At 37.4% G+C, this 25,234-nt stretch overlaps 1 protein-coding gene across 1 annotated transcript in view; it reads right to left on the reverse strand.

The window, feature by feature from the left end:
- Positions 1-25,234, reverse strand: part of itga5 (integrin, alpha 5 (fibronectin receptor, alpha polypeptide)) — a 43,566-nt gene that overhangs the window by 9,038 nt on the left and 9,294 nt on the right. The window contains exons 2-24 of the mRNA XM_043225102.1: positions 21,855-21,985; positions 15,636-15,736; positions 15,133-15,256; positions 14,983-15,044; positions 14,848-14,893; positions 14,163-14,291; positions 14,027-14,071; positions 13,589-13,632; positions 13,320-13,373; positions 12,652-12,704; positions 12,370-12,578; positions 11,461-11,661; positions 11,330-11,375; positions 10,994-11,107; positions 9,646-9,701; positions 8,840-8,997; positions 7,915-8,052; positions 5,145-5,212; positions 3,532-3,679; positions 2,995-3,087; positions 1,380-1,459; positions 664-744; positions 426-531 (exon numbers count right to left, since the gene is read on the reverse strand). Coding sequence (XP_043081037.1) covers positions 426-531; positions 664-744; positions 1,380-1,459; positions 2,995-3,087; positions 3,532-3,679; positions 5,145-5,212; positions 7,915-8,052; positions 8,840-8,997; positions 9,646-9,701; positions 10,994-11,107; positions 11,330-11,375; positions 11,461-11,661; positions 12,370-12,578; positions 12,652-12,704; positions 13,320-13,373; positions 13,589-13,632; positions 14,027-14,071; positions 14,163-14,291; positions 14,848-14,893; positions 14,983-15,044; positions 15,133-15,256; positions 15,636-15,736; positions 21,855-21,985 — 2,287 coding nt within the window. The remainder of the gene's footprint in view (positions 1-425; positions 532-663; positions 745-1,379; positions 1,460-2,994; positions 3,088-3,531; positions 3,680-5,144; positions 5,213-7,914; positions 8,053-8,839; positions 8,998-9,645; positions 9,702-10,993; positions 11,108-11,329; positions 11,376-11,460; positions 11,662-12,369; positions 12,579-12,651; positions 12,705-13,319; positions 13,374-13,588; positions 13,633-14,026; positions 14,072-14,162; positions 14,292-14,847; positions 14,894-14,982; positions 15,045-15,132; positions 15,257-15,635; positions 15,737-21,854; positions 21,986-25,234) is intronic.

Consider the following 25,234-nt stretch of genomic DNA (forward strand, 5'->3'; position numbering starts at 1 on the left):
TGGATTTAGTGACTTGTGTGTTTAAAAATAATAAAACAAAATAAAATAAAAATCTCTGATTGAACAATGCAAACATCACAAATAGCAAACAAAAACATTTTCAACGAAGAAACATTTCTCTATGGTGTTGCATTGACAGTGTATTTTATTGCTGGTTAAATTTTTATATTTAAATGCATACATTGAATGAATGAATGAATGAATGAATTTTTTTACTAAAATTAGTATCTAGTTAGTATCACAAATTAGTATCTAGCTCCAAAAAGCAGGCAGGGCTAACATTTAAAACATTGCAAATTTAACTGCTAGTTGCTAGGCAACCATACATCCCATAATTACACCACAGGGATTTATAGTTTTTGCTCTATCAATGACAGGCCTCTCTGACTTCAAGCCCAACTGAAAGATTGAGACAAGGTCTTTACCTCGTAAGTGTGCTGGACGGAGGGTCCGACATCCTGTTCAACCATAACATTCTTGGTCAACTTCCAGTTCGGTGGGGGAAAGAAGACCTTGTCTGGTCGGGAGACACTGTAAAATGAGAGAAAAAGAGAGACGGGAAAATGAGAGAAGTGGAGGAACAGGGAAAGCTTCCTAGTGAGAGTTCCAGAAGAGCAGTGGTCTTGTGAAGTGCTTATAAATGGGTTCTGCATGTGAACTCACCCCTGCAGAATAACATCTGACTGGACCACCACCTCCAACTTATAGGGGACGACTTCACTCTGGGAGTTATTCTCATTCTTACTGCAGATTGAGAGACGGAGAGATTATTAGAGAGCATACCAAAGACCCACATGTGCAACTAACCTAGCCAATATATTAAAGATGCATGATATATCAGGAACAATAATAGTCTCACATATAAGTAAAAGTTTATGTATATGAAATACATTTTTAAATAAACAAATAAATAATAAATCAATCAAATTTTATAGGCAATTCTTTATATAAGATTTCCTTTAAATATATTTCTTTACACTTTTTATATATTTCTCTATACATATCCTTTTTTAAAAAAAACAAGAAACAATTTTGTTCCTCAACTTTGGTTACACTTGTTATAGTATAATTATAGTAATAATTTAGGTACTAGGTAATATTAAATAACTACATGTACTAACTCTATGGTTAAGGTTAGGTTTAGGGTTTTGTTCAGGGTTACTTGCAAGTAATTATACAAAATGTATTGTTATTTTAATAGTAAGTACATGTAAAATAACAATAACCCTAAATGATAAAATGCCTAAAACATGTTACCGTGATATTTTCCTATGTAAAAGCACTAAGCAGTTATTCAGGTTTGCTATTATATAAAAAACAACAAAAACAAAACACAAAGCAAAAATCAATAGAAAAAAACATGGTTTCAAGTTTCATACCTACGGATCTGCAGGTCAAATTGCACAAATTTGTGTGTGTCCTTCAGACGTGGTACTGTAAATCTCAGTCCAGCCCATAACTGAAAATACAATTTTAAATAAATAAAAGGTCACTGAAGTACATATAAAAGTACATTTCATTCATTTATTAATTCATTTAAACAACCCAAAAATGAGAGAAATGCAAGCAGTTTCTCGTAAAGTAGTCCATCGATATTAGCAGCGCCACAATTCTGAAATTCAGCTTTTTAAGAATTACACCAGAGGATTTTCTAAACACACAAATCCCCCATAATGCACTACCATAGCAACGGAAAAGATGTTGAAGTTACTGGAATGTTCTTTCCTGTATTCCATCCAAAAAACACAAGTGGAAACACTAAAACGTATCCTCTCTCATTCATCTAGTGATGTCATGTTTAGGTGCACTGTCAAAAGCACTCCATTTAGTTACTACCCTAAAATGCTGAAGTCACCTACCCAGGCCCAGACTGCATGGGAGTTCCAGCCTCCCTTTTATAATTGTGGTTTTATGCTCCCACCGCACGCACACAAACTCTGGCAAAAAGACCCCATGCGAGTGGCTCTCGGCACTCATTCTGTGAGAGTTCGGGGTGTGTTTGTTTATGAACGTGTGTGTGTGTTGTAACTTATGAATTTCTCATTGCATGAGATACTATTATAGATACAGGCCGGTTGTTAGGAGGAACCACTTAGGTGGTCCTGGAATTCAAAAATAACAGCATTAATAATAAAATCGGTGAATAAAACACCCAAATAACCTGCCCTGAACTAATGAGAGCAGCTAACTAAAAAACAGGCAGGGGTGTCTGGAAACACATATTGAAAGGGAGCAGTTTGAACAGTCACTCAATTATATTCCATCTCTTCAGACACATTAAAAAAAAACACAGGTCCCACCACCTCCACACAGTGGCATTTTAGAGAGGGGAATTCCACTCTCTAAGGAGGCAGAGCCAAAATGACTGTCACTTCCTGCATCACTTCATGCCTGTCCAAACATGATCCAGCACAGCCCTTAACAAGCCCCCCAGACAGCACTACGAGCTGACTGATACGGGTTAGATGACTAATAAAGGTTATGTGACTAACAAGACACAATAATTGTTGCTGGAGGCCTGTTTTTTTAAATGTTAAGATGTCAGTAATCAGATTTTCCATTTTTATAGAGATTGCACACACAAAATGCAATTTCAGTTGACAGATTTTAAAAAGTCTTGTTACACGTTACATGTACGTACTCTCATAATAGTTATGCATATGTTATGCAAAGTTACATGCAAGTAATCCTAAACCAACCCTAATCCTAACCATACAGAAAGCTGTACCCACAATTTCTAGCCAAGGGAAAAAATGAGCTTTACTATAACTACTTAAAACAGTTATGTAAAACAGAGCAATAGATTGAGAGTTTTATAAATTAATTTACTTATCCATGATTCACAAGACTCTTCTATTTCGAATTTCGAATTTCACTCTTCAAATCACAATTTTAGTATTCAAGGTGTTTTAAATCAGCTCGATGTGAAACCCAAAGTCACTCAAGTGTATAAATAAGCACAAACAGAATAGTTTAAAATAGTTAGGTGCTTACGCTTGTGCCTGATTTCATGGGGTTGCCCAGGTCACAGCTGAGGTAACGGGTCTGATTTTCCGTCTCATAACTGCAGGTCAGTTGGGTCAGGCTCTGTCCAGAGAAATGGAAAAAAGGGCAATAAATTTTGGGAAACACACACACACACACACACACAGTGATAACTCACACCCCTGACTCGTGTTTTGACCTGTTAAAAATAGTTGTGGCACTACTGCTGAATGTTACATTTTTTTGTGCCAAATCATCCCCACACAGAGTTAGCAATTAATTAAAACCAGACCCTGTTTGATACCCATAATCCTGTAAGAACTACCCCTTCTTAAATTTGTGAAGTAATCTAGATTTTTGCCTCACTACAGGATTTCTCATCACATGTCTCCATTAATAAAAAACACGTCTTCGCTGGAGTATCAAAGTAACAGAACAAAGGTCTTTCTCAGCTGAAATGCTGAACACATGTAGGAGTTAATGGACGGGGTCTGGCACACGTCCATGTAATAGGCAGCACCTGGAGGGAGGGTCTCCATATCTCACCTCGTTATTGCGGGCTATTCCACTGTAGTCGGCCTCTGGTGGCAAGACCACATACAGCTCTGCTTCGTAAGCTCCGCCTCCGTCATTCTTCGCGTTAAAAGTCAGGGTCAGAGAGTTGTCATCGCCCATGTACACTTCCTTCCTGTCCCTGCGAAACCAAAACGCAAAAGTCAAGCATTAGCGGCGAATTTACCTTCTATAGTTTCAAGCAAATCAACAAATCGCACTTTCAGAAACAAACACCGTTTTCCCGTGTCAATACATTACCAGCACAGGACATTTTAAAATGGTCTAGTACTTTTGAAACTAGCAGTCAAGTGCCATTAAGCATACAGGACACTGCCCATATGTAATTCTGCTGATCTAGCAGTAAATATCACTCAGATCTTTCCAACAGGAAGCCCTTCCACCAACACTGTACACACATTTCCTATTAAAAACCCCTAATTTCCATTGCAGCTATAAAGTTGAACATGCAACGACAAAGACTGTGAAACATTCCGCAGTGTTCTCTTTTTTCTATTTGTTCGCGTTCCCTCCCCCTTTATTTTCTCTCTACATCTCAGACACAATGAGAAATTCCATGCGAGGGCCACACAGACGCTTCCAATTACCGCCTGGCCTCATAAAGCCATGCTAGGGAAGCGGTACGTACTGAATTCAAACGCTGGCACTCGGTTGACGGGGGACTCGAACCTATGTGAAAGCCATAGCTTGCTTTACTTTCATAGCAAACCCCTCCAAATGGCACACGTGAGGCTGGGTTCAAGTCATAAGGAGGTCATGATTTGCATTCAGTGGTTAATCCAAATGCAACAAATGATCACTGGGAAGTTCAAATAAGCGCATGGAAATGATTTAGCGCAAGTTCATTTGACAGCAACCTGGACCTGGGATGCAGATGCTAAAGTGCAGCTATGTTGTCCGAGGCATCTCTGATGTATTTTCACATTTTCTCCTAAAGAATAACCCCTCGAGTGAATTTCCAAGAAATGCTATCCTCTCTGCTTGTTGAACGACAAAACAATCTGAATCACTCTGTGGAGAAAATTATTACCGTCCACGGTTTAATAAACATGTGACCTAAGACAAACGCAACAAATCTGTAAGGTTTCTGGTAAGACAGTCGAAGGATAACAACAAATACAAACAAATCCGTGTATAAAAGAGACAGAAAATGCGCACAGATTTTAGAAATCAACTGCAGGAAACTGCCGTTGTAACTGCAGGGAAAAGGGGGCCACAGTTATATCCAAATTTTCCAAACTTATCCACGCCATCTATGCAGTTTTTTTTTCTCAACAAGCCAGCCAAGTCAGCCAATCCCAGCACCTGTTGCATAGCCCTCCTTCCTGTTTTTTTCCTGTGTATCTGTCCATGTGTGTGTGTCGCTAATCTCACCTGGGAACACTCTGTCCAAACTTTCTAAAAGCTGTGACTCATAACAAATATTTATCCAAATATCCAAAATAAACAGTAGCTGGAATAGCCATTACTTTTTGCTCGTGTCTAAAATAGTTTTACTTTATATGTGACTTTATTGCAAACTTTGCAAAAAGCACACTAAACCCAGGCTTTTATTTATTTTTTGCATTCCTTGCTAATCATCTTACCCGTGCACAGAGAGTTTCAGGTCAGGGACGCAGATGTTGTCCTCTCCGCAGTCCAATAAAATCTGGGCCTAGAACACAAGCCAGAAAAATGTTAACGTAAGTTACTGAAAGATTATATTCATTAATTTGCGACCTATTTTAGATTCAGAATCATCTTATACGTGAAAAAAATCTCCTGGGACCTGATTTAATATTTCAGGAATTGACAGAATAGTGAATGGCGGGCATTACATACCAAAATAAAGCCAGAGAGATCTACAGTTATATGCAAATACAGATATCTATTCATTTCGACATCTATTCATTTATATAAGAATACATTTAAAATGTAGTGTATTTTGTGTATGTAATGCATGCATAAATGTATTGAAAAGAAAAAAGTTTGGCATCATCTTTCATGTTATTTGCTATTTACTTTTTTTTTTTTTTGAAAATTCAGCAAAAAATTTATTAATAACAATATTTTTAGAGTACTTAAATGCATAAACAAACAAACATAATTTATATTAAGTCCAGGAATGTCCCTCAGATCTTAAACAGGGTCAATTTCAATTTCATGTTGATTTAAAGGGTAAAAATAGAAAGTAAAGCATTCGTTTACGAACAATGATCTAAAAAAGGAAACTGTCTGAGATTCAAAACTGTCTTAATCATATGCAGGATACCGCCTGCAATCCAGTGTCTCTAATGTCATTCAGACATCACTGTCCTATAATAAGCATACTTTTATTTACACTTCCCATAACCAATATAACGGCTAAACATCGCTAGGTAGCTTACACAGAAAAAAAGAATCCAATAAACCTTTACATACTTACAAATTGCTAGAAACTTCAAAAGTCTTACACTAAGAAATAGCTTCTTTTTTAAAAAAAATTTTTTTAAAAATCCAAGCAAAACACTTATAGATATTTGTAAACAACAGACAGCAGCGGCCGGCTGCATTATAAACAGTGCGTTTAGTTAGCGCGTGTTAGCGCTTGACTATGTAGTGCTCAGAGACTACAACAGTAAACATCAACCCTCAGCCAACGAAATGATACATTTTATATTGGTAAACACTGCTAAAGGAATCCTGGGTTAAAAAGCAGATGTGTACGGGCTTCAAAAAACATATAGAGCTCACTTGAAGGGATAAAGAGCTATGGTTGTACCCATAAGGCTGTTCTATACGCCACCACCATCCACATCAGAGGCTGCCGACCGTGAACCGCATGCTAGCTGCACGCGACACCACCCAACTCTCACCACACAGACAAATATAAATATACACATCACATAAAGCGCACACACATTAATGAGAGAGAATCTAAATACAATTTATGAATGACTCTAAGATTTAAAGAAAAGGGGAAAGTGGTGCCGCGGCTAATTGCTACCACCTGACGCTGTATTTGCAACATGTGCGAGGATGACGCAACATGACGATGAGCATAAGAAAATAGAATAAGGGAGATTAGAAAGGGCAAAGTGGCTTCCCTGTAATTAGCAGTCGCTGAGCTCTAATTACAACCGATGAGGGCGGCCACCCCTTTCCATAGCTCTGTATCGGGCCGCACTGAACCTCCTGGAGAGGGCTGTTTGGGTTCGCTGGAGCAACCAAACAATTAAAAGCCCAAGTGGAGATACAAGAGAGGGTGACATGAGCATATGTCCAAGCTGATCCACAGCCAAAACCACCATAAAGTGTTTACGGAAGTGTCAAGGTCTGCAAACAGCATGATTGGGTCAGCAAACCGGAGGGCGCCAGGCGGGATCACTAACAACATTTATAAAAGGAGGTCCAAAACATCTCAATCTATGAGCAAGATAAATTCAGAGCCTTACACCTAAAGTCATCTGAAAATAAAGACAACAAATAAGCTTTCCCATTCCAGAATTATTCATTTACTCCATTAGTTCTTGAAAAGAAAGTCCTTAAAAGTCACTATTGTTATAAATGGCTGTAAGTAGTGTATACTTATGTAATATTAATACTCTGTAAAAAATATATTTTAGTAACACCATTATATTTAGTAAACATTTTTTATATTTATATAATATTTAAAAAATACATTTTAAAAGATACATTGAACTTACATTTTACATTGAATATTTTTTTATAAATTTGTCCTTTGTAAAACCTGTGCAAATTTACAAAAAGAAGATTAAGAGGATTTGTTTTTTTATTGTATAATTTAAAACAGCATAACACAGATGTGGACACAAGGCAACTTTCTGAAAACTTGGCACATGTTTTGAACTAGGTTTTTAAATGATTTTTCCCTTCCTTTATAATGGGCGTTCATATTTATCATGCATAAAAGGGCTTCCACTTAGTTTTTTGGCTTTGATAAGCAATCTGCTTACCAAGACCTCTGATTAGAATGTTACAGCATATGGTCAGTGCGGCCCATGTGTTCGGCACGGGCTCAGTCACTACTGAGAGAAAACTGCCACCCAAAAAGCTAAACCTAAACAGACGGCATATGTCTTGCGAGAAACCGCCCGGAAAAAAACTAAATCTATTAACCCTCCATACACGCACACACCTCCACAGCGGAGTTTCCACAGAGCCCAGAAAGCTACTCCTGGTGGGACAGCGAAAAGTTCTCTACTGTACACTCTACACATTTCCCTCAGCTCTCAAATGGCTTTCCAGAGAATTTGGAGAACATCCCAGAAGTATGTTTAGAAGACCTCTTCATAAAGGAGGAGAATAACCTACCGCTCGGTGCAAAACCGAATGTTTACATAATGCAATTGCGGGATATCTAGCGGATGCACATACTTTCTGTTCGATGAGCTCTGCTGTCTGGTAGTTGAGGATGGGTCGCAGGTCGTATCTGTCTGCCGCGGCTTGAGGGTTTAGGCTGAAGTTGAAAGCAACAAATATAGGCGACAGCTTATCCCTGAAGTCCTTCTCATCCTACACTCCAACAGAGAGGAAAACAGAGCGGGAGTTTGTGAGAAAGGTCAGAAAGCAGGACGAAACGACACTCTTAATCCTTTGCTGCATTTTTGGCATCTGTTGCAACACTTATCTTACTTATCTTCACTTTTAACACTTATCTTGTACTAAGAAATGGAAAACTAACTAACTGAAAAGATGCAGGTTATTTTTCCCCTCAAGGTTTCCAATGGCTAGCCCCGCCTACTGTTAAATTCTCACTGGCTCACAATTCCCTTCCTCAAAACTTACACTAAACAATGAATATTGAATGCCACATTATTTTATATTCACCTTTTAGATACGGTGTATGAGTTTATTATTAGAAAAATATTTATGCGTTTTATTATTAGAAAAATTTCTTCCATTTTAAAAAGTCTGTTTTTGGATTCAGATGTGTATTCTAATTCATCTTTGATGAGGTAAAAAATATATATCGTCTTAATTTTCAAAAAATCATGTTTATTATTTTATTGTGTTTTCATTGAGTTTTATTGTGCAGTTAGTATTTTTTATCTCAAAATAACCTAAAATTGAGATTAATGGAATGCACAATTTAAAAAATATGATTTTACGATATTTTAAAAAAAGCTATCAAAGTTATCTGTTTTTGCAAAGGAACTCTTCATATACTATTTAGCCAAACCAAGTAATTTCTTTGCAAGTCACATGAAATCCTTTGAAAAATTTGCCAAGTGTTGAATCTTGAAACCCTGCTATTTTGTGCACATTAATGTCCTGCTTTTGTAGGTAATCTCAAACTCACCCACAAGAAGATCTTGGTGTCACTGCAGACTCTGTCTCCATTTGGCACAGTCAGAGTCCTCTGCAGAGCGGGAAGCTGGGTGTCTAAAAACAAAGCTCTCCGTACGGCCCCCTTCTGCTGCTGTTTCAGCCGGTCCAGCTGAACTTCAACATTAAACTCTACAAAAAACACACATTGTCTGATATATTTAGAAAGTTATGGGCATGATGCCTTCACGTTGGCTCCAGCATACAGGTGCAGGATGGAGCCAAGCTGACACAGCACTAAATCTCAAAGCCTGTTGAGTAGGTCTGAACTTTGTGCTTTGGCAAGAGTAAAGACTTCTTCCAAACATTTAGTTTTTATCAGCATCCAACACCTGAAGAGAATGGCTATAAGAAAAGCCATAACGCTTTTGATAGAAAGTCGTGACTTGGGCATGAAGGAATTTGCATGCCGTTCAGATGTATGTCGGGCACCTGTGCTCAGTTATCTGAGCGTGTGCAGTAGGTGTTATTCTTCGCACATAGTCTAGGCCTCTAATGGCATGGCATATGGTGCTATCATTAGCCCAGGGGGAAATAGAGGGAAGTAATTACTGAATAAATGCATTGTAAAGGTTGAGTATGGACAAAGAACGGCTTATGGATGGAAGGGGAAACACAAAGAATCTTTTAGATGCCTAAAACCAGATTTATTTTAGGTTGTGAAGCAAAAGTCTTAGAATAAATGATCGCCACATTGATACAGGTGATTGTTAGGGTGTACTAAAATACTATCTGCGAAGGGGATCAACAGGTGAGTAAAGAGGAGCAGATGTGGCTTACCGAGATGATTTGGTAGGTGCTTCCCATTGGCTGAGAGGCAGAAGCTCAAGTTGACACTGTAGGAAGCAGAGCAGACAAACGATGAGAGATGAAGTGGATTTATTACAAAGAAGCATTAGAAACACATTGGTTGCATCTATTTGGCTATGACAAATTTGCTATTATTGTTTCCTCAGGCTATAATGCTTGACAGAAGGAAGGATGAGTGTATATAATGGATCACACAACACATGTGAAGATGTTTCCAAACAGGACAGTTAAGGATCATGTCTGCTGGAAACCGATGTACAATACTCTTTCTTAAAAATGTCTAACCAAGAATGCATTTATTTGATAGAAAATATAGTAAAAGCAGCAATATCAACAAATATTATGGATAAACTGTCTACCATCTTAATATCTTTAAAATTGCAACTTATTTCTGCGATAACAAACTAATTGTTCATTAGCCATTATTACGATTTTAGAAAGAGCTGAAAAACCTCCTAAAAAAGTAACAGAAGACATAGAAGAATTCAAAACAAAACACAAAAAATAAAGAAAGACACAGAAGGGGAGTCACAATCCACAAAAAAAAAAAAATCACAATCCAGACTACATCTGACCTGTGCAATAAACGCAGTGTGTTCCCATGTGTTTCTAAGCCTTAGTATACATCTGTCTGTGTGTGTGTGTGTGTGTGTGTGAGCTCACATGCATGTGCAGCTCAGTGCGTCCTGATGTTTCCCAGCTGTGTTCCTCCACCAAACAATATCTCATTCAAAGCCACTGCTAGATCCCTTTCTCCCTCTCTCTCTTGCTTCTAATTTCTCCCAAAAGTCCCTGTGTCTAGGCAACGACTTGTAATCAACACATACGTATACAAACTTTCCCTGTATAAAACAGAAGAGTCAGGGACACTGACACTTCACGTTAGAGAGTGACCAGCCCAGCGGAGTTTCCTTTTTCCTCCACAGATAGGACGCATATTTAAAAAACGCACGTCATGGAGTTGGGAAAAGGGCATTTCATGCTTTTCTCCACCTTCTTGGCTCACCCTCAACCAGCATAGCGTGTCCAAACCATTTGGAAAAGCCTTCGCTGACAGCATAACTACACCCTTCCATATGTCCAGCTTGACATACAAAGCCCAACTGTGGATGTAATGAAGTAAGCTTAATCTACTAAATTAGATTTTTTTTAATTCCTATATAAATGCACTTCAATGCCATTTAAATTATATTAAATGTGAAAGATCTTTTTCCATATTATTGCGTGCTGAATGGTTACGATTTGGATAAACAGTCTAAAAAAAAATCCTGGAGCTGAAATGCAACAAATTCTGGTTGAACCAAGATGGCAGACATACCAGGACACTTGCAGAGTTTCGTTTCCACGGCTTATGGTGCAAACCTTCTCCTCTGGATTAATCATAGTTGGATAGACAGTCAAGGTAGCGCTGGTGTTCACAATAGGACGAGACCTGAGAATGGCATAATATCCAGACGAAGTCGACAAGATTTTTAAAGACGTTTAGAATAAATTCACTTATGCTCACAAAGGCTGCTTTTAAAAGATAGTAATATTGTGATACATTAAAATTTGAAAGATTTATTTTAACATAATTTAAAAGGAAATTTATTCTTGTGATGGTAAAGCTTCATTTTTAGGAGCCATTAATCTGAACTTTATGTCTGTGACTGACCTGTAAAGAACGGCAGTGTCTGCACCAAATGCACCAACAATAAGATCTGCAAGAACCAAAAAAAAAACTTGGTATCAGACTAGAATTCAGCAGCAATGGCAGTGGTAGCTAGAAAGGCTAGGTGTCCTCACCTGGGTAGCCATTATTATCCAGGTCTTTGCCTCCACGAAGGGAGTAACCAAAACTGGCAGGTAGAGCTGATGGTGTGGCAGAAGCCCACTGACCAGCGATCACCTGAGAGGGCTTTTCCCTGAGTCCTCCAGCATGTCCATTATAGATGAGCACCAGTCCCTGTTTGTTTTCCCCACCAAATGGACAACTTATGGCCACATCTGTTAAGAAAACATTGCAGAATTAGGGGTGTTATAGGTGATAACTGATAAACAGCAGATATTAAAAGGTCTATATTATTTAGTCTAAGTCCCCCCAAAAAAATCTTCTAAAAAACATTTTTAAATAACAGATAAATTAAATGTGATTGATATAAATACAAGTAAATATACAGTATAAAGATGAATATTAATTTTAAGATTACATTTAACAATGTTATCACATTATTTGTGTTTTAAAAGATTTAACTCAAGTGAGTATTGTTGACTAGTGAACCTTAAAAACTGAAACTAAAATGAATTAAAACCTTTGTGTTACTTGAAATTAAATAAAAGTTAACCGAAAAAAGAAATAGACAAAAAACTACTTTCTGAAATATCATCTTGATGTACCAAAATAAACAAAGACAACAAAAACATGCCTTTTTAAACTAAGAATAAAATTAATTAGTATCTTCATGATAATAAAAGAACACCAGCATTAGACAACAGTAAATGTAAGCTTTATAAAAAAAAATAATAATAATTAATTAATTAATTAATTAATTAAAAAAAAAAAGAGGAAAACGAACACCAAAAATTAAATATAGCCAGATCACATCAGACAGCAAATAACAAACAAAAACAATAAAAAAATCCAATATTGATCGATAACCAATATAATTATCTAAAGACTGACAAATGACAAATGTAAAAATCTGGGCAACTCACCATTGTAACCATCTTGGTTGAGGTCTCCGAGAGGGGTAATGGAGCTGCCAAACCGGCCGAACGTCTGCGTGCCGGTGAGGTGAGGTAGCTGAGGTGTGAGATCCAGAGGTCCGTTCTGCATGTACACATAGACCCGACCCAACTCCTCCAACCTCCCATCAGAGTCACGAACCATGAACATGGGAGCGCCGACCAGCAGGTCCGTCATCCTGGTGGTGATACGAACCACAAACTTAAACACGGAACACAGATTATTCTCTAAACCTGCTTGTGTTTACTTACCCATCATTGTTTATGTCAGTAGTAGCCACTGCATAGCCATAGTAGGAACCCATCTGAAAAATTTTGGAACATTACCAATTTGAATCACATGTACATACAAGCTTCTCATTTTTAACTGCACATACAAGCAACATGCAGGATCTCATGAATGTCACACGGACAGTAACTTTATGCCTGAAGGCACACGTTGACATTTACTCCAATTGGTTATGGTTTGAGTACATGAAAAGAGCTCTTTGATGATTCAGATGTGGCTCAGTTCTCTAGCCCCCTGAGGTGGGCACACACAAATGCTTTTTGATTGTATTTACTCAGCTGAGGCAATCAGCGCAGTTAAAGGCCTCCAACAATTTCCATTTGCAAAACTGTGGCGCTCGTTTAGGAAAATTGCCCGTAAGCTCCTGCCTCGCATAATCTGCCCTTTACTGCCTACCACAGAGCACTCCAGCCTGGTTTAAAGAGTCTTGTAAAGGAAATGCTTTTTGCTTATGTCATCAGTGTGCAATGGTTTAAAGAATATCAGGGTGGGATGAAGCTTTATAAAGCAGCAAGAATGACATAACTTCTGTTAAAAAGTCACGTCCTTAAATAGATGCAGCAAAATGTACTATTAGACCACAAATGCCGACAGAACTATTAGTCCATAAAACAAATGCTATCAAACTTACCTGCTCACCAGTGAAGGTCTTCAGCATGTCCAGAGAACCATTGAGAATTGAAACCTGATAAGAACAGACAACACAGTGGAGTTTTCATTGCGTCAAGTACCATTATAAAAACTTCAGGTTAAACACCAACTCCAAACTAAAAATCAAACTACACTGAAAGTGCTTTGGGTTCTATTTAATGCATTAAAATAATCTGACTTAACCCACATCTCGGGTGAAAAGATCTCTGGCTTAATGTCACAGTTGATAGTGTGACTGCTTCCACTCACCTGTCCATGCAGTCTGACTCCCCTGGGAACTCCAGTCACAAAGTCTGAAAGCAGGCAAGCCGAAAAAAGACAGGAAAAAGTGAAAGATTTAATAGTGGAAACATGGAAATGTGAGTTCCTCAGGAATTCTGGCAATCAGAGCCACTCCAAAAGCCACTCCACGGGTTCTATTTTCAAATTTGTTTAGGTGTAATAGATTCATAAAGTGGGTATAATCATAACATTTCCTTTGAAAGGTTCTACAAACTGTGCATGGATTTAATACATCCGTCTATGGCTATTAAAACAGCAGAGGATGATGTTAAATCATTATTTGTGCTGAAATACAGTTACCATCATTCTATCTTTATCTTTAATTAATATAATAAAAAAGACATCTAGTCATATTGTAATCTAATGAGCAATAATGTAGTGTTTTTATATTTTAAGGTCACTCACCTTCATCATCATCACCACTGAACTCGCCGACAGCCACTGAGTAACCTGTTGAACGTAAAAAGATATGGGTCATGACAAACATAAAAAATTGAAGTATTTTTAACTTTAAGCTAATAAAGGTGATGGAAAGACATACCCATGTAGGTGTCATCAAATGTGATCTCTTTTTTCTGTTTGGTCTGAATCTGGCCTTCCACTGAGGTCAAGAAGTATCCTGGGTAATAGGCTTTGACTATTTCTTGTTTAACTGCAGTGATCACTTGGCCTAGAGATAATAAGCAGAAATTGATATTTTAATTGCATTTGCATTGAGGTAACGGTCCCAGTTGATGCAAATAATAAATGCAAATATTCACATTTTGATGGAAAGCTAATCGATTACATAAGACACATTTAAGAAAGGTACAGAAAGTCTGTTATGCTCACCAAGACTGCATTTATCTGATTAAAAATACCATAAAACAGCAACACTGTCAATGGCATCTCAATTTAAAAAGAATCGCTTTCTGCTTTTGCAGATTTTAAAATGTAATTCATTATCCAGTCTTTAGTGACCTTCAGTGACCTTCCTTTAGAAAGAATTCAATTCTTTTTATTATCAGTTGTGCTGCTTAACGTTTTTGTGAAAACCATAAATAATTTGGGGATTTTTTGATGCATTCTTTATTTGAAAGAGTAAATTTAAAAATGTCTTTGTCACTTTTAATCCAATTTAATCCCATCCAGAGTAAAAGATGCTGTATAAATTTTTTTACTTTTTTTTGTTATTTACATGCCCTTAAAGACTATTCTAAACTGTGTTTTTATTTGAAAAGTCAGACCTTGCCAGAAGTAACTGCCAGGTCCTCCAAGCACCACCTTTCCTTCCTGTAACACAGCAACAGTATCTATGTGAGACCAAAAGGAAACAGCAGATAAGCAAAGCATTTTGTTCTATCCAGTTCCAATCGTCTCACCTGTGTAAAATCAGCACTGAATCCACCTTGACAGTAGCCTTGTCCTTTTCTTCCGCGAAATTCTGTAACAAATGGCACGTTATGTTACTGTGACTTCAAAACAACTCAAATTTAAAAAAAAGTGCCACAACAAAGCAACCGCAAACCCACCTGTGCGGCACGGCGCATATTCCACAAACTTAGTGAAGTTTTTGACAGATAGAAAACATGAGCCAGTTGTATCAGCATGAGGTTTGTCCTCCATGGCTCTCCAGGAGTAGAGGGGGGCACAAGCCTATGGAAAACATAATACTAGAGGTTAAAGGTCAACTCCATCTACAAAAACACCCACATGAATAAAGAGTAAAGCAACCATGATGATGAATTCAGTTCACAGTTTCATAATCCATGAAAAAATGCACCTGGACTGAATGTTAGAGCATTATCCACAAACCATAGATTTAGAAAGCTGAAATTCAGCTATAACGAATGCATCGAGCTGGACCCGATCTCATTATTTATAAGTTAATTTAAGTACAAGAACATAAGTCACTAACCATACTTTGGGTTCAAGCTTAGATGTTCAAGAGGAAATAATGGTTAGACGGAATTATGTCTAAATATTATATTGACTTTTTACCACATGGCCTAAAATATGAGTAGGAAGATCTTACCAGCACACTATCTTCATGAACTCGTACTGTTGCTCCAAACCACTGATGGGATTTGAACTCTCCCTGATGTACTGCTTCATTCACGGGCATATTTAGATCTCCTATAGCCACAGAAAAAAAAAAAAAAAAAAAATCAAGCAAATAATTGAAAAAATATATATATATACACACACACTTACATGCCCTTGCCTTTATTGTGCACAATTAACCAAAAATGTCTGTTCAAAAATAAAATAAAATTATATATATATATATATATATATATATATATATATATATATATATATATATATATATATATATATATATATATATATATATATATATATATATATATATATATATATATAATACCTATTTGCACAACTCACCAAAAACTTTTTTTTTTAAATAAGTGTGAACAGGAGAAAACATTAACTATAAAAATCATTGCATTTCACAACTCAATCACATCCCAATGAATACAATCAAGTCCATCCTAACATTATTTTCCAGTGAATATTCTAGTATGTCACATGACATTAGTCAAATGTGATTTGAAGCACATTTAGACCACTAATAAAATGAAAAGGTGGAGAAAACAAAGAACAGATTGTATAGCGCAGGCTCAGGTGTCTGCTGAGGTCAAAGGTCATATCATGAAGAGCAGGCACAAGACAGATGGTCACATATGGGCTGAAATGGGTTTCATAATCAAAACAAAGGTGACATGTCCTGGACAAAGAGAGCGGTTGGGACTCAACAATAAGACCACCAGACCAAGACCACCAGAGATCAGGTTCAACTGCCAGAGAAGTCACTAGGCCAGAAAATCCAAACTGCATCACCTAAAAGCCTCTGTTCCCTGCTCTGACTGCCAAACTGAACTTTGCCACAGACATTTCTCCAATTGCACCATAATTACAAGCATGATGCAACACGGTTCTGTGGTGTGATGGAGGGGAAGGGGAAAGAGAGACTGAGGAAGAAGAGAAATAAGTGAAAGGTACAACTGGTGGTAACACAATTCTCAGCTGGCTCTGAGGAGGGCCTGGTCTTATTCAGAGTGAAGAAACTGTGCCAGGCAGCTTCATCCAAACAAAACAGGAGCTCAAGTTATGTGGGTTAATATTACGAAAACTGTCAAGAAATGTCTGGATCATACTGCAGCCCAAAATCAAAAGAAGAAGAATGGGAAATTATATTTTGCATTAAGAAAACCAAGTCTACAATTAAATCAGTCAAAAGATTAAGTACCATTAATCAAACCTGTTCCCCAATTGTCACTAGCCTACTGCAATGAAAAAATAAATGAAGGAAAAAAAAAATTATATTTAAAAATAAATAAATAAATTAGTGCCGGGCCACACAACACGTTTTTGTGTGCATCATATATATGTGTGTATACTGTGTATATTTATTATGTATATATGCATGCATGTATATATTTAAGTAAAATGTTCTGTTTATATATTAAATATATTTATAGATAATGTAATTTCCATTAATATAAATATATACATGTAAATATTGTTATTTATTTTGGATGCCCAGCGCTAAAAATGAATATAAATGTATATAACAGTCATTAAAGATATGTCACAATATGTAAAAATACAAAAACAAAATGAGAGTGATCTTAAAATCCAAATCAACTCTTCTGCATTTCTTAGCGTGTGATTCGCCAATTGGTAAGACTCTATTTTACTAAAAAGACTTGATCCCATTCTGAGTGAGGAAACAGAAACCCTCTTCCAAGTAAAGCAGGAGCTCAAGCTATCTGTCAGATACACTCCTACTGATACAAACACACGCTCTCTCGCTCTGCGTCTTCGGTTCACAGCACCCTTCACCTTCCTCTTCCCTTTTCTCAAAGCTTGTCATCCCTTTCTAAGAATTTCACTTCATTATTTTCTCTGTTTAAGTCACTATCTCCCACTCATTCCTTTACTATCTTGTATGGTTTCTTTATTTCCCTCTACTTGTCATCTTCGTATACTTGTCCTATTCTTTTCCCAACCACCCTTAACACACGCCTACTTTCCCCCAGACGTCTTTTGTTTCCTTCTCTCGAGGATGTTTGGTACCCCAGCAGGAAAGCAGTGGGGATTAGAGCCCTCTAATAACATTAGAGGATATATGCCTTATGGTCACCTCCAGAGTGATGGTTTTCTCTTTCTTTTCCTCCCTGTCTTTCCCTCGCTCGTTGCCAAAGTAAAGAGGCCTAAAGAATCGCGCAGGAAAACCAGCAGCCCTGCCCCTGTGAGATCCCTTACAACTGAAGACTGAAGTGAAGTGTGTATGACACTATATGGAGGACGCCGGCTAATATAAAACTAGTACATGGGGTGGGGGGTGGGACAGTATGTGGGATGAGAATCAGTCAACGACGATGGAGGTGGGCCGTTAAAACTAACAATTATCTCACTTTCCACATCACGGGTGAAGCGTACAGCTGGGAAGATGAAGCTCAGCGGGGAAGGTGGGGAAAATGGTGATGTTTGGCTACGGTTAGGGGAGAGCTACCCAACACTGGATGAGATTTCCCTTCGTGTCAGAACAACAGTTGTGATTGTTTAAGCCTCAGACACAAGAAACTGTTGAGTTACAACTGATACAGATTAAATCTGTACATTCGCTATTTACGTTTAATCTGATTGGACGGTTCAACACAACTTCTGAGCAGTTTGATTATCAGAAACAAAGCCAAAAACAACTGAAACATTCGATTTCAGATTTAAGTGGTGAGATCTTTACTGATCTTTAGTGGACTGTTACTCACTTTTTCTAAAAGCAAACAGATTTTTAAATGATAACGAATCTGGAAAGACCTAACATGAGCTCTTAAATGATATGGGCTTTAACAAAAAAAAAAAAAAATTGAATAAAATGAAACAAAAATAATGAAAGAATAAACAGCAAGTAAATAAACAAATAGTAGTCAAATAAAAATGTTTTCATTATCTCACAAAAAAAGGAAAAAACTGAAACTTTTAATAATTAAAATTAAAGTTTAAAAGGCCACAAATGAATTAAATTTGATAAATGTATATTAATCCTCTAAACAATAAAATAAAAAAATGTTACATAAAGATTTTTCATTAACTAAAAACAAAACATCTCCAAAATATATTCAAGAGTTTTAACAAATAACTCGCCTTTTTAGCTTTGCCCGAGGTTAATTGTAAACTTTATTTATTCTTAATTTAACCAAATGTCTAAGTGGGTGGTTCTGGACCAGACCTTAGCCTGGTAAAGTGAGAGTAATGCTGATATCACCTACAGGATTTAGGAGGAAGTATTCAAACAATTAAGGCACCTTAAGAGACACCTCTGCTGTGATGTACAGCCATTTTAATCAAAATTCCGTCTCTTGCTAATCCTATGAGTGCTTTCAGTTCCTGGAGTCAGGCCAGGACGACCTGCCGACTCTCTCATGGGACGGTGGAGGTGAGGAGGTCACACACACACCCCTCTCTCTTTCGGCGATGAGAGAAGAGCCCCATTAGTGAAGTATCTTGGTCTGCGTGAGAGAAAGGGAGGAGTAGCGGAAGGCACAAGCCACATGGCTGAATTCAGTCATCACATCAAGCGTCCCCGGGGAGACGCCGAGAGACGGGGAAATGAGAATAGACAAGAGTCAACGCTCGTTCTTCTGATTCCCGCCCACTCTCATCATTCTCTGTTATTTGCTTATCAGAGAGGAAGAGGAAAGGGGTCAGATCTGAAGACACGATTAGCTAATGCTCTCTCTGACTGAGGGAGGTTAGGCAGGAGGAAGTACTATGTGACCCTCTTACGGCCCACTTAAGAGAACCAAAAGAGCATCAGAGGCTGCAGGGTCAAGCCCAGATTTAAGTGGCGAGGGCTTTATTTCAAATATTTGCTGTGATTAAATGCAAAATAAAATGGAGGCAATAATAAGACTGGGCTTTCATTCATATTTTTACAGAAATTGATATAAATGAAATAATATGAACCAACAAACAGTATTGGGTTAATCGCTTACTACAAATTTTAGTTCTGATTACAAATTATAATCACGGAAATTGTATTAAGTCACAATCTAGATTACACATATTAGGTAATATAGCTTTTCAGATTACTTTTCTCCCAACTTAATTATTTCAGTTTATATGTAATATTTCATATTAAATTATTTATTCATTTTTTTAGCACCATTGCTTCTGGAGGCATCATATAATTTAAAGTTAAAACGAAAAATATTGGGAAAATACTTCAAGAGCCAATTTTGCTGAAAAATGTTGTTATCGTGACTTTACTTCAGGTTGTGTCCTGATATGCTGACACTAAACAAAATTGAAGTAAATGTGTAAAAACCATTTGCCAAAATATCAACTACGTTGGATCTGTCAGGACGCATTGACATTTAATTGAATGATCATTGGATAAGCATTAACCTCTGAGGCTAAACCAGCCTCTGTAATGCATCACACGTCACGGGGTATTAGCTTGATTCAATTATGATCTTCTGCTTGACTATTGAGTTAAACCAAAATAAAATTATGTTTTAATTGAAGTCAAACGTAATAAAAAGAAGAGCATGACATTTACATGACTCATAAGCATACAATACGTTTGCTAAAACAGCACTAAGTAGCAATATCTGCTACATGACGTACCTGGCTGTTTTCTAGAACATGCGTGTACGCATGTTTCGAAACCAAAGAAAATGTTAAATAATGGATCTTTGTGACAGTTTTGTTGGAATATATCTCATTGTCTTTGAGTAATAGACAGTAAATCACAGCTTGGATTTTCAGAGGAGGCTTTGATTCTGCAGGAAAGAAGCCAACAGTCTCTCACCGAGATTGTGAACACTGTCGCCCGACATGTGTTCTACATACTCAGCAACTTGGAACAGTTCTTAAGACCCTGTCTGCTTCAAGAAATAGACAATACACAATTGATAGAGCGTACACTGCGGTCTCTACTTAATCTTTTTTTCTGGTTGTTGTAGTGCACAGAAATCTGAATCCCAATGAAACGCATTTTTAATGCTTTACGTCACCACCACAACTGAAATTATTCTGGCATGGTGAGCAGATCAACGACCAACAATGCTAGCAATGTTAAAACGCAGGCACTAACAAGACAGCCACAGAGCTACACAGTCTTTGTTCATATCAAGATTGAATATCTTTTGTCAACACCACTTGAAATTCCTCCAGTGACGTTTTTTTTTCCTGTATGTTGAGTCTTTTCCTGACTGACCAATAAGATGTGACCTTTTGTGGCACAACATTCCGGTTAGGTTTTTACGTCAGAATCGGACTTCCAGAAAGAAACTGCATAAAAGCAGCTTTATCTTCCCATTTCAACTGATGTTTAGCAGTTGCTAGCTATCATGTTCTGTTGAGAAACATCTAATTTAAGAAAATCAAAGTCTGCATGTACATCAGGATGTCTGCTTGAGCACTTGTCTGCTTTCACTTCATCTAAATCCCAACTTTCATCACCCTCTTACAGCAAAATCTATACAAAGAAAGGCGAAGGGCTTTGCGACCAAAAGGTGCTAGCTTTCAGGAAGCCACATAATGGAAGGAGCAGACTTCCATCAACACTAGTATTGTTTTGGAGAGGATGTAGAAACTGAAGTCAAAATACTGGATTCAATTTAGGTCTTGGTAAAATTAGCATTGAACACTCATTCACTAAATTAGTTGCATAAACTTGATAAACTTAATTTGGGCAGATAAGCAATACATTTAAATTGTTTAGGCGGGTACATCTGCTACAAGTAACTGATTCGACAAAATATAGCCTATTTCTTTGTGTATGTAATTATTCAGGAATTATTCAACATGAACATATTAGTATCAGAAATGTATTTGAACGAACACTTAATAATACAATAGCCTCTGTTGCTCTATGTTGTACTGAAATGAAAAAAAAATCATCTTGAAAAAGGTTTGCAGGTTTGTACTGTATGTATTTCTCTGAATAAATTATGTGTATACGAAGCATAAATCTTAAATCAGATTTAAGAGTGAGCACTTTGAAACATGTATATGTAATATAATATAAATGTATAATATAAAATAAAATAATAAATGTTCAAAATAAATATCTATTTTTTATTATGTTACGTTGAAGTGCTAAAATAAATTAAATAATGAAAAGAAAATCAACACTGGAGCAGAGAATATGACACCCTGTACAGCTTTTTAAGTGTAATCTATTAGTGACCACCCACGTCCACTGGTCAGTGAGACTTACCCTGTGTATCGAATTCTATGCTGCTGCATTGTGATTGGCTGAGGCTCCATGGACAGTAGAAGACTGATCCTCCTTCTCTGATGTTGGGCTGGCTGGTGTTGGCTTTGGGTGCTCCAACTATAATACTCACACTGTTCAAAGAGAAAGAAAGATGAAGGAAGCTGTTAGCATACTAATAAGACTATGTGGAATATTTATAAGAGAACAGGACAAACACAACAGTGTTCAGCCTCACAAAAAGTCTACAGGAAGCTATGTTAAAGGGTTTGGATTTGAACATCAGAGCTGTAAAACTAAATTTTTCTTCTATGTTGAAGATGACGAAAAATTAGAAGTGTTGGGAAGTCATTATGATACAGTGGCGTGTTGAATTACAACCAAAATTAGGTTTTGGCATGCTACATCATTACATTAGTAGAGTTGTTGCTTTTCGAGTTAGCTTCATTGTCCTAGAAATCAAAAGCTTCGTCTCATTTCGGATTTTATTAAGATTAACATATAATGAAGGCCAGCAGACAACTTATGATTTGAGGAAATAGACTGTCTCATAATCGACCATACACAGCTGAATTATGTAACAGCGTGGCCATGTGCAATGGTTATTAACTTGGTTGGCAACATGTGACCGCCAACACACAACCACACACACACACACACACACACACCAGGCCCACTGGGTAATAAGTCAATGAGAAAACAAGAGCCGAGACTGCTGAAGTCAAGCTAGCGCTGCTTCTACAGCTGTTTATCCCCCTGGGTTATCACAAACACATCCAAATATTTGAACACATACAGACAAACATAGCCACGTATTTAAAAGCATGAACTCCAAGTAACGCACATGTCAAAACTTCATAAACCAAACAAACTTCTCAACAGAGACGAATAAACAATTGTGGTTGGACAGGACGAGAAAAAAAAAAAAACAGGAACAGCTGTTTAAAACTGCATTTCTACTTTCTCCGAAGAAGACTCGAGCACCAGAACATTGCTGTGTGGTTTCTAGGATGTTCTGATTGGTGTTTAGCATGTTGCTCTGTGGTTGCTAGGTGGTTTCTTACAGGCTTGAGTCAAAAGTGTCTAATTTTGCACTCTAAACATGGCTTGATTCATTTTTGTTTAACAGTACACAGTCAAATTTTGTTGTTGTTTTTGGAAATTAATACTTTTATTTAGTCAGGACACATTAAATTAGTCATAAACAGCACAAGTACATTTGTAGCAATATCCAAAAATACATTGTATTCTTTTATGCCAATAACTATTAAGATATTAAGCAAAGATCATGTTCCATGAAGATTTTTAAGAGAAATAAAGTCACAATTGTGAGCTAAAATGTCGCAATTCACTTATTTTTGTTATTTCGTGGTGGAAAAATCTTCCATAGATCCAGGTGTTCAAAACATATTTTATATTATTTTACTTTTAAATGATAATGTGAATCTACTGGGTTTTTCTTCCGTTTTAACATCTGTTGGGAGAAAATTGTGACAATGACCATTTAGAATGGTAATAACACATTGTTTCTTGAGATTTGACATTTGAAACAAGCTCTCTGAAATGTACCCAACAGTTAGACAGACACTCCCACAGTCCCTGCTCTTCTAATCTGTGTCTAATTTTCCAAGAGCCAGCATGGATTGGTGCAGTGCCGCCATGACCTCATTGTCTGTAAACTTACTATCATCTTTCCTGTCATTAAGGCTGGTCCATAGAGAGATGGGGGATGGGGGTATGGAGGTGTTTGTAAGAGGGCACTGAGGGCATCTCTTGGGGGGTTAAGGTACAGGAAGAGAACACCCTTTCCTGCCCCCTGGGCTGGTCTCAGTGACGCGTAACAGGGCTTCCTTACAAAGGCCGTATTCAGTGAACCCTTCAGTCAGCCTGGAGACTCAAGCACACTTTAGATGGGCCACAGAGATAGAGTTCTATAGGTAGGACCAGATGACCACTTGAGTCAAAAATAGCGAAGCAAGCAAAAGACAGATCATTGACCACTTCCTAAATGAGAGGGCTGGATTTTCTCAGCTGTTATTACAACAAAAAAACTGTGTGTCTGGAGGCAAAGAATTGAAGTTGAAAGCATCAAGCATCATCAAGGTCATAAGCTGAAGGATCATCCTATACTATAACGTTTTGGGGGTTTTCTTCCATCTTTGTCTTTGCTATTTTTACTAGGCTATGCCTTGGAAGTCACGCAACTAAATTTGCCGTACAATGACAGTAAAAAGAATTGAATGATTTAATAGGATGGTTTCCAAATCCTAAGCTGGGAAGAATGCCAGACAAAAAATAAAAGGCCTGAACAATGGATCAGCGGATAAATAACTAGGACATTAAATATGGAAATGTTTGTTGGGGTCACCAGATTTCAAGGCCACTACAAGTGGAGCACAAACCACACACACGAAAAAAAGAGCAGACGCTCCATTTGTTTTTATAAGGGGGAAACCAAAACAAAGCCTTTTTCCGGCTTAGACCGAGTATCCCATTTTTCCACCATATGTGTGTATGGACAGAGGGAGTGTCCCAGAGGTGTTATAGAACCCCAGCTGAGGTGTAATGTCAATCCCAGATTCCCATGATGGCTTTCTCCTGGGAATTAGGATATCTTAAAAAATTCACATTCTCAGCGATAACACAGACAGATAATAAAACTAAAATGTGAAAAAGCTGGTCCACCTCAGTTGAACCCCGGCACACTATGAATGAACTCAAGTGCACTAGTCTAATGAAATGTTATGTTGCTACGATGCATGTGAAACAGGTCTAACAGCTGCAAATTCACTAGGTTTCCCAAGCACTTTCGCTCTTCTGCTCGAGTTCCTGGAACGCTGTGCACTTACACTACTGCTTTGGCTGACTGCTCACAAGTGTACAGTTACAGTGCAGCTACAGTCACTGCACTTCTGTTATAATAAATTACACTAATTTAGTCTCATTAGGGTTGAGTTTTCTCTTGAAAGTCGCTGGAAGTTTCCACGTAAAGCAAAACCAGGTTATGTTTTTAATACTCATCCATTTAAAATTAAAAAATACACCACAATGTTTCTGTTTAAACATGAGAAAGCAAGTAACTGTGTCTTCATTTGCAAAACTGTATATAGGCTACTCTCAAATTAAATAAGATCTAAATGCACATTCAAATATGCCACTTTGATGCAAAACTATGATTTACAGAACTCACTAGCTGGAAACTTAGAAACACAAAATTGCTGGAAATAATGGCGTCTTCCGCCTAACACTCAAGAAACGTAACCTAAATTGTGCCGATTTGATAGCAATCTGAAAGAACTGTAAATAAGGAACAATTAGCATGTAATGGGGGTTTATCTTATGGGGGGATCTCATCGCTCTTTTCTCCACTAAATGCTTAAATG

Source organism: Puntigrus tetrazona, chromosome 23, assembly GCF_018831695.1.
Source record: "Puntigrus tetrazona isolate hp1 chromosome 23, ASM1883169v1, whole genome shotgun sequence".
NCBI lineage: Eukaryota > Metazoa > Chordata > Actinopteri > Cypriniformes > Cyprinidae > Puntigrus > Puntigrus tetrazona.